The sequence below is a fragment of the Seriola aureovittata genome, chromosome 7, assembly GCF_021018895.1.
Source record: "Seriola aureovittata isolate HTS-2021-v1 ecotype China chromosome 7, ASM2101889v1, whole genome shotgun sequence".
Lineage (NCBI taxonomy): Eukaryota > Metazoa > Chordata > Actinopteri > Carangiformes > Carangidae > Seriola > Seriola aureovittata.
In genome coordinates, this window is record NC_079370.1 from 5,904,842 (window position 1) to 5,920,166 (window position 15,325).

General features: G+C 44.6%; 1 protein-coding gene across 2 annotated transcripts; it reads left to right on the plus strand.

Annotated features, from left to right (window-relative positions):
* Nucleotides 1-1,202: 1,202 nt before the first annotated feature.
* LOC130172731 (semaphorin-4B-like) lies at nucleotides 1,203-14,871 on the plus strand. Of its 2 annotated transcripts, none has more exons than XM_056381625.1 (15): nucleotides 1,203-1,406; nucleotides 4,835-4,995; nucleotides 5,372-5,434; nucleotides 5,779-5,877; nucleotides 5,974-6,064; nucleotides 6,337-6,459; nucleotides 7,257-7,384; nucleotides 7,784-7,965; nucleotides 8,175-8,313; nucleotides 9,139-9,328; nucleotides 9,420-9,535; nucleotides 10,939-11,102; nucleotides 11,327-11,397; nucleotides 11,764-12,431; nucleotides 13,247-14,871. In XM_056381625.1, exons 1-15 carry the CDS (start codon nucleotides 1,319-1,321, stop codon nucleotides 13,265-13,267), a joined length of 2,304 nt encoding a protein of 767 aa, XP_056237600.1. In that variant the 5' UTR covers nucleotides 1,203-1,318; the 3' UTR covers nucleotides 13,268-14,871. The 2 variants fall into 2 exon arrangements, with proteins under 2 accessions (XP_056237600.1, XP_056237598.1); XM_056381623.1 differs by having other exon boundaries at nucleotides 11,764-12,417.
* Nucleotides 14,872-15,325: the final 454 nt, after the last annotated feature.

The window sequence follows — 15,325 nt, forward strand, 5'->3', positions numbered from 1 at the left end:
CTACTGTGGGTCATTACAGCCGGATCATTGTTTCCTGTAGCTACAATTTGCAGATGTTCTTGAACACGAGCTTTTGGTAGATGTTAAAATTTATGTATGTTCTCTGAACGCCTCACAAGAACATTGATAGACACTACAATTTACCAATGTTCCCTTAAATGCCTCACATGCAAGTGTTGGTAGACACTACAATTTACTGATGTTCCCTAAACACCTCATATGCACAATATCTGTAGACGCTACAATTTACTGATGTTCCCTAAACACCCGACATGTACAATATCAGTAGAAACTTCAATTTACCAATGTTCCCTAAACGCCTCAGATGCAGGCAGTTGGTAGACACTACAATTTACTGATGTTCCTTACGCCTAATAAACGTTAAAAAGAGGTCAGTGAGTAAAACCTGTGTGTTTCTATGGAAACCTGACTGTTGTTCTTTAACTGTCACTGACAGAAGAACCGAGAGGGGCGGAGCTTCTCTTGATTTCATCTACCTGCAGAACTGAAGGAACCTTTAAACTGAACGTTGTCTACGGAGGAACCGACAGATCACTCTCGCTTGTTCCTTGTAGGTGGGTGGAGCTGATGTGATGATGTCATCACTTGTCATCAACCTGCTGGTTCAGCATCAGACTTTAATTAATAAACCAGTAATTAGCCTGAATGTTCCTCTTTAATACAGAGGAACAGACTCCACTTCCTGTCTGAGTTTGAGCTGCCGCTGCGTCGTCAGAGTCAAACTGAAATGTGACACCAGAGATGGAGGATGTGAAACAGGATGAAGTGAATCAGAGCGACTGCAAACAGAACTCTGCTCTGATTCAGAGAAACTGTCGCTGATAGAAACTCAGCTCCAGGAATGACGACTTCTTCTTCTTCTTCTTCTTCTGGTCTATTGTCTCTGTGCCTCTGATCAAACTGAACCTGAGCTGATTTTATGTTATTGATCTGTGAGGTAGCTGCAGCTGTCAGACAGACGTAGAGCTGTGACACATAGAACAGAAACACTCAAGCGTAGTTCAGGGTGTCGTGTCTACACACAGAGGCGGCCCTTCCCCTCAGTGAGCTCTGAGGGACAGTATGACACATCAGATGGTGCTCAGAGAAGCTTTCAGGCCTCCACCCTCCCTCCCTCCCTCCTCCCCTCCCCTCCCCTCCCCCCTGACCTCCGACCACAGTAAAAGGAAGCTGTGGTGAGTGTTCTTCAGTGTCTGTTCAGTTTCAGTCGATGCTGCGTTGCCTGTCGCTCCGTTCAGATCCAACACGAAGAAAGTAAAGATTTTAATATCAATCCTCCATCATCTGCTCCTCCATCATGCCTCCGTCAGTCCTCCTCCTCCTCCTCCTGGGCCTCCTCAGCTCCGTCGGCTCTCTGCCTCCTCCTCGGACCTCCTTCCTCCTCGGTGAGTCCAAAACAGGTTTCTGATCGATGATCAATCATGTTCATGTTTCTGGTTGTGTGTGTGTGTGTGTGTGTGTGTGTGTGTGTAGGTGTGTGTGTGTAGGTGTGTGTGTGTGTGTGTGACTTTTCTTTATTGGAAATAACAGGGTTTTTTTTGTTGTCGATTTATAGTTTTTTAAAATGTGAAATTTTATTCAGTATTTTCATGAATAAGATAATTAATCAACTTTTATTATGACATCACATTTTATATCAGGAAACTCATCACAGCTGATGAAGCCAAACCTTTTTTCTTTTGTCAGATTTTCTTTAAAGCTTTAACTGATTATTAATTTTATTATTGATTAATCATTTGTCTATAAACTGTCAGAAAACGGTGATATACATATTTTTGCTTGACAAAAATATTAATCAATGATGAAAGTAGTTGCTGATTAATTTTCTGTCCATCAACTCACTGATCAATCGACCGTTTCAGCTCAACATTTTTTCCCATGTTGGAAAATAAGATTGCCTCGTTTGTTGTGTCACTTATTTCATCGTTTAATACATATTTATAAATATGTATTTAATATATAATAAATAATATCTATTTGTCACAACTTGTTTTTAAAGCGTGATTGAGGAGTAAAGACTTTATTCTTCCTGTGTGCTGTAAAACACATGTGGTCGACTCATTAACAAACGTTTTACAGACAGGTGAACTGCACTCCATCTTTTACATTGTTTATTAATAATAAATAAGTTGATGCTTTAAATTTAAAACCAAATTCATCTGAAGACATGATGAATTGATCATTTGTTGTCATTTCACAAACAATCAATTAATAAAAAACACTAGATTTTTTATTGGAGTCTGGTGACGGGAGTAAACTGTGATGCGTTCACTGTCACAGTCACCTGCGGCTGATGGCGGCAGGTGTGACATGTTGGAGTCTGTCTCTGCTTCCTGCTGAGAGTGAACTCAGTGACTCCAGAACAAGTTTCAGGAAACAAGCGGCTAAAAGACAGGTGAATAAACATGTAATAAACATGTCACTACAAACAGGTGAGAAGTACATGTGTGTAAATATATATGAACATGATAGAACGCAACAAGGCGTCTTTATTAGAGTCCGAAGCTTCAGACTGAGAGAAATGATCTTCAGTCTCTGAGCAGCTTCATGAGGAAAGGAGCTTCACTGCTTCCTCTCTCATCTCCTTTAGGAAACAATTGAGTTTCCTTTACCAAAGGAAAGGAGAAATGCCGTCCCACAATGCCTTGCTGCAGCAGTATTTAAAACCACAGCAGAGCCACATAAATGTAGAAACATCAGAGCAGCTGTTTTCTGCTTGATGGACTGAAGCTCAGATCCATAAATATAGATTCGTTCTCTTTCAGTCAGGAGTCGTCATGAAGAACGAGATGATGAATTTAAACTTAATATCATCATCATCATTATTACATTCAATCATACAATTAAATTCCCCTGATGTATAAAACACTAAAAATGAATTTCCTCAACTAAACAATCATCAATAGAACCAAATATGTATTCTGATCTCTGCTCAGTTTAGTTTTAACGACTCGACTCTTTCTACCTGTGGTTTCTTTCATATTAATCTCACTTCAACATTTCAGTCCTCGAGACACAGAGCCCCCCCCCCCCCCCCCCCCGAGACACAGACCCATTAACACCATGTTAATCCCCCTCTATCATGATATAATAAAATAACAGCAGAACCCCCCCCCCCCCCCCCCCCCACAGGAAGTTTCACATGCGATCTGCCACCACACAGATCACTTCCAGTAAACACCGTCAGTGTGGTCACATGGTACAGTGACTGTTGAGATCAGTGAAGACATTGATTGACAGTGAGCGATACCACGGCAACAGACGTTCATTCATGGCACAGGGGAGTGAATGTGCTAAATACTAAACATGACACAATAACCTACATATACATCAGTGAAGGAAGAGATCCAATTATATTTGCAACTGTCAGCAAGTTATTTACTAACATATGTACAATATGTGTGGTAATAATGTGATATGTGATGGTGAGAGTTTAAAGCTCCATGTTTCTTCTTCTGTGTTTTATTTGAAGTGTTGATCCATCAGAAGATATAAAAACCATCTCAGTGTAGTTTTACGTCTCCTCTCTCAGGCTTCTCTCTGCAGCTCTAGTAACAACAGGTCAGTGAGCCAATCAGAAAAGAGGAGGCTCTGAGCCTCTCTTCTGATTGGCTGACTGTTTTCTGAGTGATCCAATAAAAATAAAGCAGATTTCAGGTAAAAACACTCAGAGAAACCAAATCCTGCAAGGTTTGGATGGTGGGTCCAGGTGTGGTCCAGGTGTGGTCCAGGTGTGTACCAGAAGACCCTTTGACTCTATGAGAACATGTCAGAGTGACGGTCTTCAGTCGGCGCCCACCTGCTTCACACAGTCTGTAAATGTCACTGGGGTCAACCACCAACCTGGTTTGATCTGTGATTGATCCTGTTCATCTTCTCTGTGTTTCTATTGCTTATATTGATTAGTGATTATCTCTGATCAGTCCGTCCTGACTCCCGCCACAATCAGCTCTTCTTTACATGTAACCCGTGTGAAAGAGAGTCCGTCGAGCTGCTCAGGTTCTTATTTAAACTCGTTCTGATCAGATGAAAACAGTTTCTCTAACCACTTCCTGAACCTGAACCACACAGGCCTCAGCCCCAGAAACAGGAAGTCGTCTGCGCTCCGGTCAGCTGATGCAGAGCTGCTGTTATTCACTGTCTCGGCTGGTCTCGGGCTTCAGCCTCGCTCTGGTTCGCAGCTCCGTTCTCAAAATAAAAGATCAAAGGTTCATGTGAGAAAACCAAATTATATAAATGACCTTCTGTTTCCACACGTGCTGAGGACAGGTGCATGATGGGAAGGCTGTGGTCTCCTGAGACCACTGAGACTGCAGCTGGACTCACTTGAGGCGTTACATTCACACGATGAAGTGGAAAGTAACTAAGTACATTTACTCAGTTACTTTACTGTAGTGTTTCCTGTTTATTCTTCTGTTTACTCTCACATTTAAGATTACAGGTGTAGTTCAGGTGACGTGACGTCAGTGCTTCACCTGCAGCAGAGTGACGAGCTGCTGTGGGTGGAGCTTAACTAATATCAACTAATGTGAATGAATTGAATTGAACTAATATCAGTTGAAGTGTCACTTTATTTTGAATATTTTCACCACTTTATCAAACAGACTTTTACATTGGAACTACTTTTTTCAACTAACATATCACTACGCCGCTGTTTGAGTCAGACAGTGATACGGTGGTTCAATGGCTGAGAGAATGTAGTGTACTGCTGTGCTGTTCTGGTGGATTCAGGTCCAGGTCCAGGACCAGGTCCAGATACAGGACCAGGACCTTCACGGCGCTGCTGTAAACCTGTATCTGTGTCTGTGTCCAGGCTCTGCAGACAGACCTCTGGTCCACTTCAGCCTCCCTGACGTCCACAACACCACCACACTGTTGCTAAGCAACGACTCCTCCACCTTGTATGTGGGGGCGCGAGATGCCGTCCTCTCATTGGACGTCAGTCAGAGTGATGTCATCAGCCTGAAGAATAAGGTGAGTTAGAGTCAGGTTTAACTCAAACATGGAGGACACATTGGGCGGGGCCACAGTCTGTGGGCGGAGCCACAAACATCTGTCACTTTACATCATGAGAAAAACTTTAGGATCAAAAATCCAACTCAGTTTTCTAAGATATAAATACTGTTAATGTCTCTCCCTCCCTGTCGCCCTCTGTCTCTCTCTCTCTTTCTCTCTGTCTCTCTCTCCCTCTCCCTCTGTCTCTCTCTCTCCCTCTCCCTCTGTCTCTCTCTCTCTCTGTCTCTCTCTCCCTCCCTCTCCCTCTCTCCCCCCCTCTCCCTCTCTCTCTTTCTTTCTCTCTCTCTCTCTCTCTCTCTCTCTCCTCTCTCTCTCTCTCTCTCTCTCTCTCTAGCTGGACTGGAGTCCGTCTCTGTCTCAGATCCACGACTGTAAACTTAAAGGGAAGAACCCGACGGTAACAAACCTTCATCCTCATCCATTCATGTATGCTATGCTGAGCTAAATGTTGCTACTGAGTTGTTGCTATTGAGACAGGGTTGGAGTACCTACAGGATGTTCATGTCAGCTGATCGGTCAGCTGATCTCTCCACAGCTGATGAGGCTCCATGTTCTATCCAGCTGCTATGAGGACTTCATCTTCTGGAGGAGGCGAGCAGGACATATAGTTAGAGCAGCTTGAGTTGTAACGATGTTCACGTGTTGTTCACAGAGTGTTTCACATCCTGACTGTTCAAAGGAACCTGAACGCACCACATCATTCATGCTAAGTCTGTGATGAGCCCCTCTCTCTCTCTGCAGGTCGACTGTCCAAACTTTGTCCATGTGTTGGAGCAGATAAACTCCACCCACCTCTACACCTGTGGCAGCTTCGCCTTCAGCCCTCACGACAGCTTCATCGTACGTCCTCAGATAATTGTCCTCTAGTTTTGTCCATCAGCTGATGAGCAGCTCAGAGACTCAGCCTCACAGTTTGTCCTCTGTGCGTCTCCTCAGGACACTGAGAGCTTCACCCTGGTCCAACATGGCGACGCTAAAGGTCGCTGTCCCTTCAGCCCGTTCCAGAGGAACACGGCCATCACCATTGGTCAGTCGCTGAGACACTACGTCTCTGTTGAAATCAGATTAAATATGTGAATTCAGATTTTAACATGTGCATGAGTTAGTATATGAATGATCACTTTATTAGGAACACCTCTGGGTACGTCCTCAGATCTTCATGGATCCTCCAGATGTTGAAACTTTCCTCTGAGACTCTGGATAGTGTCAGTCAGGTGTTCCTAATAAAGCGATCACTGAGTGTGAAAGTCAGAGCTGAATCTTCCCACGTGTCTGAACCGTGTGCATGTGCGTGTGCAGACGGCGAGCTGTTCACCGCCACGACCAGCGACTTCAGAGGAGTCAAACCTCAGATCTCGAGACACTTCACCAAACAGAAGCGAGGGGACGTCAGCCAGGACTCGTCCGTCAATTTACTGGAGGGTGAGTGAAGCCACATCAGTCCTGATCCACTTAGGACCCGGTCCTGCACCTCCTTTAAATCACGTGAAAACATATTTGATTGGCTCTGAGGAGCTCGCTCTCCTGTGGACATGTTGTAGTCCAGGACTCAAGTCTGGATTCTCAGACTGGAGCTCTGACTCTTTGTTGTTAGTTTTTCTAACAGGTCATGTGACATGTGACATCAGATATTGACAGATATTAAAACTGTGTCTTTAAGGTGGAGCGTCTCTGTGGGGTCCAGCTCGTCTTTAGACTCGGACTTGAGGTTCAGTAACAATAATAATAATAAAGTTTATTTATAGATCAGTTTAATACAAGAGCAGCAGCTGAAAGTGTTTTACAATAAATAAAATAAAGGCGAATGGAAGGACAGAGAAAAGAGACGGGGACTGAGAACAGTCCTGCAGAGACACAGAGACATCTTCATGTTGTTGTTAAAAACAAGTAATTGCTGATATTTCAAAGCCACTTCACAAACTGACTGAGGTTCAGACTGACTCCACTTCCTCATCCTTCACTTCCTCTTTGTCTCTAAATTCGTGCTAAAAGCCGCAGTGTTTCCTCATGTGTCAGTTCTGCAGCTACAAAGTGCGAGGAGACTCGGAGTGCCAGGTCCCGACTCTACAAGCATTGAGTCGGTGACAGAAACACGGACGTGTCCTAGAAACAATTCCTGTTTCCTCACGTCTGAACTCTCACATCTTTTTTCCCCACGTTAACCCGTTCACGGCATGGCACCCTGAGTTTCCCTCCTCTCATCACTTCCTGTATTTCAGAGCCAACGTTTGTGAGCTCGTCGTGGGACCCGGCCGAGAGGAAACTCTACTTCTTCTTCAGCGAGGTTGGGAAAGAGTTCAGCTTCGTGGACGAGCTGCAGATCTCCCGGGTCGCCCAAGTCTGCAAGGTGAGAGAGAGAGAGAGACTGATGGTTCATTGTACAAAATATACAATGAAATCAATAGAGCTGATCAGTGATCAGAATATTTGAATTCAAATACAATAAATGATTTAAAAGAAACAGAAAAGTTTCTTTACAGTGAACATTAAAACTCAGGCCTGGTTCTAGTTTCCTGACTCACCTGCACAGGTAACACAACACACAGCTCTGTGATCATGATCGTCTGTGACTTTAAACTCTCATGTCACGGATGAGACTGATCACATGACCACATGATCACATGACCACATGACCACATGACCACCTGACACTGTAGCCCCTCCTCTCTGACCCTGGTTCTGCACAGTCAGGCCCGGTGTGCTGAACCTGTTCAGTCTGAGCTCACCTGGTCTCTGATGGTTTCAGGACGACGTCGGGGGACAGAGGACGCTGCAGAGGAAGTGGACGTCCTTCGCCAAAGCCCCTCTGCTCTGTCAGTCCCACAGACAGCTGCCCTTCAACGTCCTCCAGGACGTGTTCACCCTGCAGCCAGCAGAGGGCGGCGATGCCTCCGACACCCTGTTCTACGGCGTCTTCACCTCTCAGTGGTAGGAAACCAGAAAGACACACCTCCATCAGGTGTAGCTGACGGAGGTCTGAGGGGTTTGGCCAATCAGCTTCTGTCACCTGAGGCGTTTTAAAATGGTCGCCTCAGCAACAGGACGTCCTGTTCTCATTCTAAGAAAATGTCTGAACTTCCACCACGACACGTCTTGTGTCTTCCTGTGACGTCTCTGTGTCCTCTGGTCTCTGTCAGGTCCTCCGGTCCAGAGTCGGCGGTCTGTGTCTTCAGGCTGCAGGACGTCAGGACGGCGTTCACCGGAGGCTACAGGACCTTCGACATGCAGACGCACCGGTGGAGTCCGCTGCTGGAAAAACACTCATACCTGGGAAAGGTATATCACCCATGATGCACCAGTGCTGTTAAGTCAGGTTTCAAGCAGCTGTGTGGACAGAGGTTAAAGGTCAGAGGTTAAAGACAAATACAAACAGGAAAAGATGAAAATATAGAAATAAAATATCTGATCAGCAGCAGGTGAGTGTCGGACTGTGTCTTTGAAAAACTGATGCATGCTGGGAGAGATTTTTCAGTGTTGCTGCCCCCTGGTGGTCACAACCTGCTTGAGGTACTTTAATATCTTAACCAATGGCTCCAACCCTGTGGCCCGGGGTCACTGCTGGGTCACTGCTGGGTCACTGCTGGGTCACTGCTGGGCCACTGCTGGGTCACTGCTGGGTCACTGCTGGGCCACTGCTGGGTCACTGCTGGGTCACTGCTGGGCCACTGTTGGGTCACTGCTGGGCCACTGCTGGGTCACTGCTGGGTCACTGTTGGGTCACTGCTGGGCCACTGCTGGGTCACTGCTGGGTCACTGCTGGGCCACTGCTGGGTCACTGCTGGGTCACTGCTGGGTCACTGCTGGGTCACTGCTGGGCCACTGTTGGGTCACTGCTGGGCCACTGCTGGGTCACTGCTGGGTCACTGCTGGGTCACTGCTGGGCCACGGAGAGGTTGGACCTGGGTCAACAAATTGTTTTTACCATTTTGGTAAAAAGATTTTATTATAAATAAAAAAAATATGAATAATGTTTTTAAATATTTTAAAACAAAATGATCTTCTTTTAAAGACCTCAGGCCTGGTTCTGGTTCTGCTGTAGCTCAGACCTGGTTCTGGTTCTGGTGGATGACTTGGACTGATGACTTCCTGTTCCTCTGACAGTGTGGACTGGACAACGCATCAGATTCTGAGCTGGCGGAGGTGAAGAAGAGTTTCCTGACCGGTTCTAGTGTCAGACCGGTGTCAGACGGGCCGGTCCTGGTTTCCTCTGAGCAGCAGTACAGCAGAGTGGCCGCCATGAGGACGACGGCAGCCGACGGCAAAAAGTACACCATCCTCTACCTGCTCACAGGTGAGACGCCTCACATTAAACAGCTGATGACACCGATGATGAGGTGACAGGTGTCTGATGGTTACCTGTCCTCCGTCTCTCTCGCGTCCAGAGTCTGGCTTCCTGCACAAAGTGGTTCTGTTTGACCGGGGTGCTCGGGTCATCGAGGAGATTCAGGTCTTCACACAACCTCAGCTGGTCAAAAGCCTCGCTCTGTCCTCCACCAAGGTAAACCTGAGACACCTGAACACACCTGAGACACCTGAGACACCTAAGACACTTGAACACACCTGAACAAACCTGAGACACATGAGCACACCTGAACACACCTGAGACACCTGAACAAACCTGAACACACCTGAACAAACCTGAGACACCTGAACACACCTGAACACACCTGAACAAACCTGAGACACTTGAACACATCTGAACACACCTGAGACACCTGAACACACCTGAGACATCTGAACACACCTGAACACACCTGAGACACCTGAACACACCTGAGACACCTGAACACACCTGAGACATCTGAACACAACTGAACACACCTGAACACACCCGAGACACCTGAGACACCTGAACACACCTGAGACATCTGAACACACCTGAGACACCTGAACACACCTGAGACATCTGAACACACCTGAACACACCTGAACACACCTGAGACACCTGAGACACCTGAACACACCTGAACTGACACTGAGAGTCACATGAGCACAGCTACATCTGTGAGGTGATGGATCAGGACTGATTTATTTACTAATTTATTGATCAACAGGAACCTGAACTGATAAACAGCTGATCATCGTTGAATCTGTTACTGACTTCTTGATTAAAGTTTAATGACAGTAAACATGAAACACTGAGAGAGAATAATCACGAGACTGAACAAGAATAAACTTTATTTCATATAAACAGTTTAATAAATAAAAAGGAAAAGAAACATTTTAAAATAAACTGTTAAAATCAAACTTTATTGATCCACAGAGAAATGAATCATCACAACAACAAACAGCTGTTAACAGGAAGTAAACAGGTTCATAATGAAGGAATTAAAAACATAAAAATGAAAATATAAAGGCAGTTTGAACATGGAGCTCTTTGGTTTTTAAGAAAAGTTTCTGGTGGTTTTCAGTCGCTGGTTGTGACGCTGTGGTTCAGTTGTTACCCACAATCACCCTGTAGTAACACCTGATCCTCACAGTCCCGTCGCCGCAGCAGCTGCAGTCACAACACGACAGCTGTCAATCACAGGCTGTCCATCCGTCTGTCCATCAGCTGGACACGAGACAGGACGACCCTGTGAGGAGGACGGGTGTTCCTGTTAATATCTCTGAGAGAACACAGAGTAGAAATCTGCTTCAGACGTTGTTAGAATCTGTTATTATATCTTGTTGTAACATATCTCAGTGACATTAACAGGAAGTCTTATAAATTATAAAAGGCTTTTCAGCAGCTGCCGCAAAAGTTTCCCTCCGTTTTCCATCCTGAAGTAAAAGCCACATGTTTCTCTCTGACCTTCCAGCGTCTCTGAGGTTTCACGTCTTTCCTCAGTTTTTATTGAAACTCCTCGTCTCTGTCTGCGACTGTGGGAGAGTTAAGACCTCTGCTCTCTGGTCCCGCAGGGAGTCCTTTATGTGGGGACGTCTGAGGGTGTGACCGCCGTCCCCGTGTCCAACTGCTCCACCTACAGAACCTGCAGCCAATGTGTTCTGGCCAGAGACCCTCAGTGTGGCTGGAGTCCGACCAGGAGCGTCTGCACCGGTCTGGGCCGCGGTTCTGAGACCATGTAGGTGGAACATGAGAACATTAACACGTTGGTCCTGAGTAGTTTCAGCCTCAGGTTTAAACTCATTCTTCTTATTATTTCACTCTGTGTCATTATTATTTATTTTATCGTTATTTTTGATTATTTCATTAAATGAAGTGAATTTAGATGCATTTAGTGAATGAATCAGCTGCTGTCAGTCAGTCGGCCCTGAGCAGTGACTGACGGGTGATGTCACTCCTCAGGGTTCAGGACCTGGAGAGCGGCGGCGTGGGGGAGGGGTGTCAGCAGCAGAGCAGAGCCAATCAGGACACAGGTAACCGCGTCCTCAGTGACGATGATCAATCAGCTGACACACAGAAATGTCTTCACTTTATAAACCATCCTCCATCTTCTTCTTCACCTTCTTCATCATCCATCTGTCTCTGTCTCTCTGTCTCTCTCTCTGTCTCTCTCTCTCTGTCTCTCTCTCTGTCTCTCTGTCTCTCTGTCTCTCTGTCTCTCTCTCTCTCTCTCTCTCTCTGTCCCTGTCTCTCTCTCTCTCTCTCTCTCTCTCTGTCCCTGTCTCTCTCTCTGTCCCTGTCTCTCTCTCTGTCCCTGTCTCTCTCTCTGTCTCATGAACATGTTTGTAGCTTCATGTCTGACCAGCTGACTCAGTCTAACACTGATGTCTGTCCTGCAGAGGTCAGCGTTCAGCTGAATGAAGTTGTGAGACTTCCATGTCTGAAACCTTCCAACATGGCCGCTCTCACCTGGACCTCCCCTCAGTTCGAACACCTGCCAGAGAAACTCTTCATCCAATCAGCTGACGGCAGCCTCAGGTTCCTCGCCGCCGCCGCCACCTTCGGTACCTACCGCTGTGAGGCGGAGGAGGGCGGGTACAAGGAAGTAGTCTCAGGCTACACTGTCAGACAGGCGGCTCCGCCCCGCTCCATGAGCCCCTCCCCAACTGTCGACGGCCACGTGCCCGACACTAAAGACGAGTCTTTCGAGGACATTGCCACTGAGGCCCCCTGGGTCCCAGAACCTTCAGGAGACCCAGAGGACAGAGAGGACACGTTCACGACCAGTTTAAAAGACGAGACCACCTTCAACGTCAAAGACTCCGATTTGAAAAACCACACTGAAGATCATTGGACCGTGACCTCCAGAAAAGACTCGCACTCCTGGAAGGAGCCGGGCGCCGTCCCTCCTCGAGAGAAGAGTTACTACAGCGAGCTGGTGGTCGTCTCCCTCCTGCTGGGCCTCTGCATCTGCGTCCTGGTCCTCGGAGGACTGCACCTGTGGCGCCAACGGAAGACTGAGCTCAAAGTGAATCCTCTGGTCGGTGCGGACGGTACGGAGGTGAAGGTGGAGTAACAGTGCTTCTCTCACATGCTCCTGGTTCAGCCGCCAGGAGTTTGTAGAGGGGGGTCACTTTTTTTTTTTTTTTTTTAGAATTCTGGGAAAAAAGTCAGAAACCAAAAAAAAAAAAAAAAAAAAAAAAAGACCCCTAAAATTTTTATTTTAGAAATTCAGACTTGTGAGATTAAAGTCAGAATCCTAAAAAAAAAAGAAAGAAATCCTCTGAAACCTCGTGATCCGGGATCTTCAGATGTTTCAGTTTCATCTCTGTGCGTCTACAACTGGTTTATGGCTCTCATCTGTTAGCATCCAAAGTTACCATGGTAACCATCTGGTTTTAAGATTTTAACCAGTTGTCCAGTCTATTGATTATCCAGGTAACTGCTCACCTGTCCTCAGATCAGATGGAGTATTTTCCACTCACAGAGTCAGAGAGTCTTTGTGGATTTAGCCTAGCTTAGCACAAAGACTGGAAGCAGCATCGAAAGTGAAACAGCTCAGAAGTGTTTGATAGCACTTTATTTTATGCTAACCCTCAGTTTGTATCCATCTCTTAAAGCGAGCTCAGAATCAGTGTTTTAAAACTTCTGTTATTAGTTATTATTAGTTATTATTAGTGAGACTTCACACAGTTCATTGTTTGATCAGGGACCTTTGTTGGATGTCATCCGCCATTTTTCTCCCGTCAGACAGAAATACGTCACATTAGCAGCTCGCTACAGGAAGAACTTAGCGAGCTGTTAGCTTAGCCCCGTGGTTATTGTTTATCAGCTAACTTAAAACCTGCTTCATTTTCATCAGATTATTTCTTCTTTTTTCAGCTTGTGATGAAGCTACGCTAACAGTTTCCCCCCACCTCCAGTGTCTGTGCTAAGCTAGGCTAAACACCTGCCTGACCTGTCTCTGTAGTGGACACACAGAGATGAAACTGAACCACCTGAAACACATGGAGCATCAGGCCTGACGTCTGCATCCAATGTATTTGTTAAAAAGCTGAAGATCCCTAAACCTGGGGGGGGGGGGGGGGGTGCTCATGTGTAAACAGTTTATTTCTACATACAGCTGTGTTTTATTTAAGTGATTATCACACAGAAAACCTCAGGCAAAGTATTATTACCTTTTTTATTAGTTGTCCATTATTTCCTCACTCATTTATAATTAATTAATTCACATTTAGAGTCTAACATTTAAAAAAAATCATAGTTTCACAAAGTCCAAGGTGATGTTTCATCTAAAGCCCAAAGAAACTCAGTTTATCATCATCAACAGATCCATTATCTATTATCTACCATCTATTATCCACACAGCTTATCCATATAGGGTCGGGGGGGCTGGAGCCAATCCCAGCTGACATTGGGCGAGGGCGGGGTTCACCTGGACAGGTCACCAGTCCATCACAGGACTGAGATATTCACACATTTACACCTAAAGGAATCAGCTGAATTTTATAAAGCTGGAACCAAGTTTCTCAAAGTTTCATTGTCACTGAATCATTTTGAAGATTTTGTTGTGATTTTTTCCTTGTTGTTATAAAATGTGATAAACTGATATTTTCTTTCTTCTATATGTTGAAGCGACTTCTCATGATAATCTGAACCATATGTCGTATGAAAAGATTTTATAAAAACTTGTTTTACAGCGTCCATGTTTCCACATGTTTTGCTGTCATGTGACTCGTTCTGCACAGAATCTTTTTTCAGGTCACTTTTAATTTTAATTTAGTTTTCTTTAATATAGTAACATTTAATATTGATGTGTAAACATGTTTAATGACGTTGTTTTGTGAATAATTTAGTTGTTTAAAAATCAGGGAGTGTGATCATTGAATCTTTTGTATTTCATGAACAGAAACAGTCACTGATCACTTTGTGTAAAACCTGCTGTGAATGTAATGATGGGACCAATATATCAATATATCAGTAATTATCAATAACCTCTAACAAGCCAGAGCAGCATTTTGCATGACTGTCATTTTTGATAATTTATTAATTCTTTATTTAAGGAGAATTCATAAATATCTTCATGTGTGGTTGTCATGACGACACCCCCCTGTGGATCCAGTGGGAACTGCAGAATGTGAATATGTTGAATTTTTACAGTTTTTATTTAATAGATAATCAGGTTTTCTGATAATTCATATATTGATCCCACAATGTGAAGATGAATGTTTTTTTGACTGTGATGATGATGATGATTCAGCTCTGATAAATCCTGCTCTTTTAGCTCTCAGTTGTTTGTTTGTTTGTTTGTTTGCTCAGTAAATGCAGGGTCGTTGTTTTGCTCTCATAGAGTATTTTTCTTTGTTTACGTTGATCACTGATTTTAAAGCTGCAGCTTCTCTTCTTCTCAGTTGATCCTCGATCAGCTGTTTTGTTTTCACACACTGTAAATGTGAGCGAACACGCTGCTGCGTCTGCTGAGGAAATAAAGGCAATAAAACAACAAACTGCTGTTTTTCTTTTTTTATTAGACAGTTTAGACAATAAAATATTTTTTACAGTAGACACAGGTTCTATTCTGTCAACATGTCTCTGTGTTTCGAATGTATAAAACTGCTGAGTTTGAATGTGAATATTTTAATTCCCTGAAGTGAGAAGTTCAGGTTCAGACCTGTTCAAGGTGAAAACATGAATATTATTTCTCTGTTGTTAAAATGGTTCTGAGGCAGAAACATCAGACATTCGGTCAGAATCAAAAAGGTATTTTTTACACTAATTTAAATTCTGTTTCTGTCTCTGTGTAAATTCATGTTTGGAGGGAAATGTCTCTTTGTGGGAAACACAACTACAACAAGCAACTGCTATAACTAAACTCAGATTGTTGTAGGTCACATGACAAACAGGCCGAGAAACACTGACGAATCAGTGCAGTAAGAAGAGAAATGTAGTGAAGCAGAAATA

What these genes read in the sequence shown, in the direction of transcription:
- LOC130172731 (XM_056381623.1), top strand. Translation starts at nt 1,319, where the DNA reads ATGCCTCCGTCAGTCCTCCTCCTCCTCCTCCTGGGCCTCCTCAGCTCC. An exon ending in GGCGTCTTCACCTCTCAGTG is followed by an intron (nt 7,966 to 8,174) that starts GTAGGAAACCAG and finishes GGTCTCTGTCAG; the next exon opens with GTCCTCCGGTCCAGAGTCGG. An exon ending in CATCCTCTACCTGCTCACAG is followed by an intron (nt 9,329 to 9,419) that starts GTGAGACGCCTC and finishes TCTCGCGTCCAG; the next exon opens with AGTCTGGCTTCCTGCACAAA.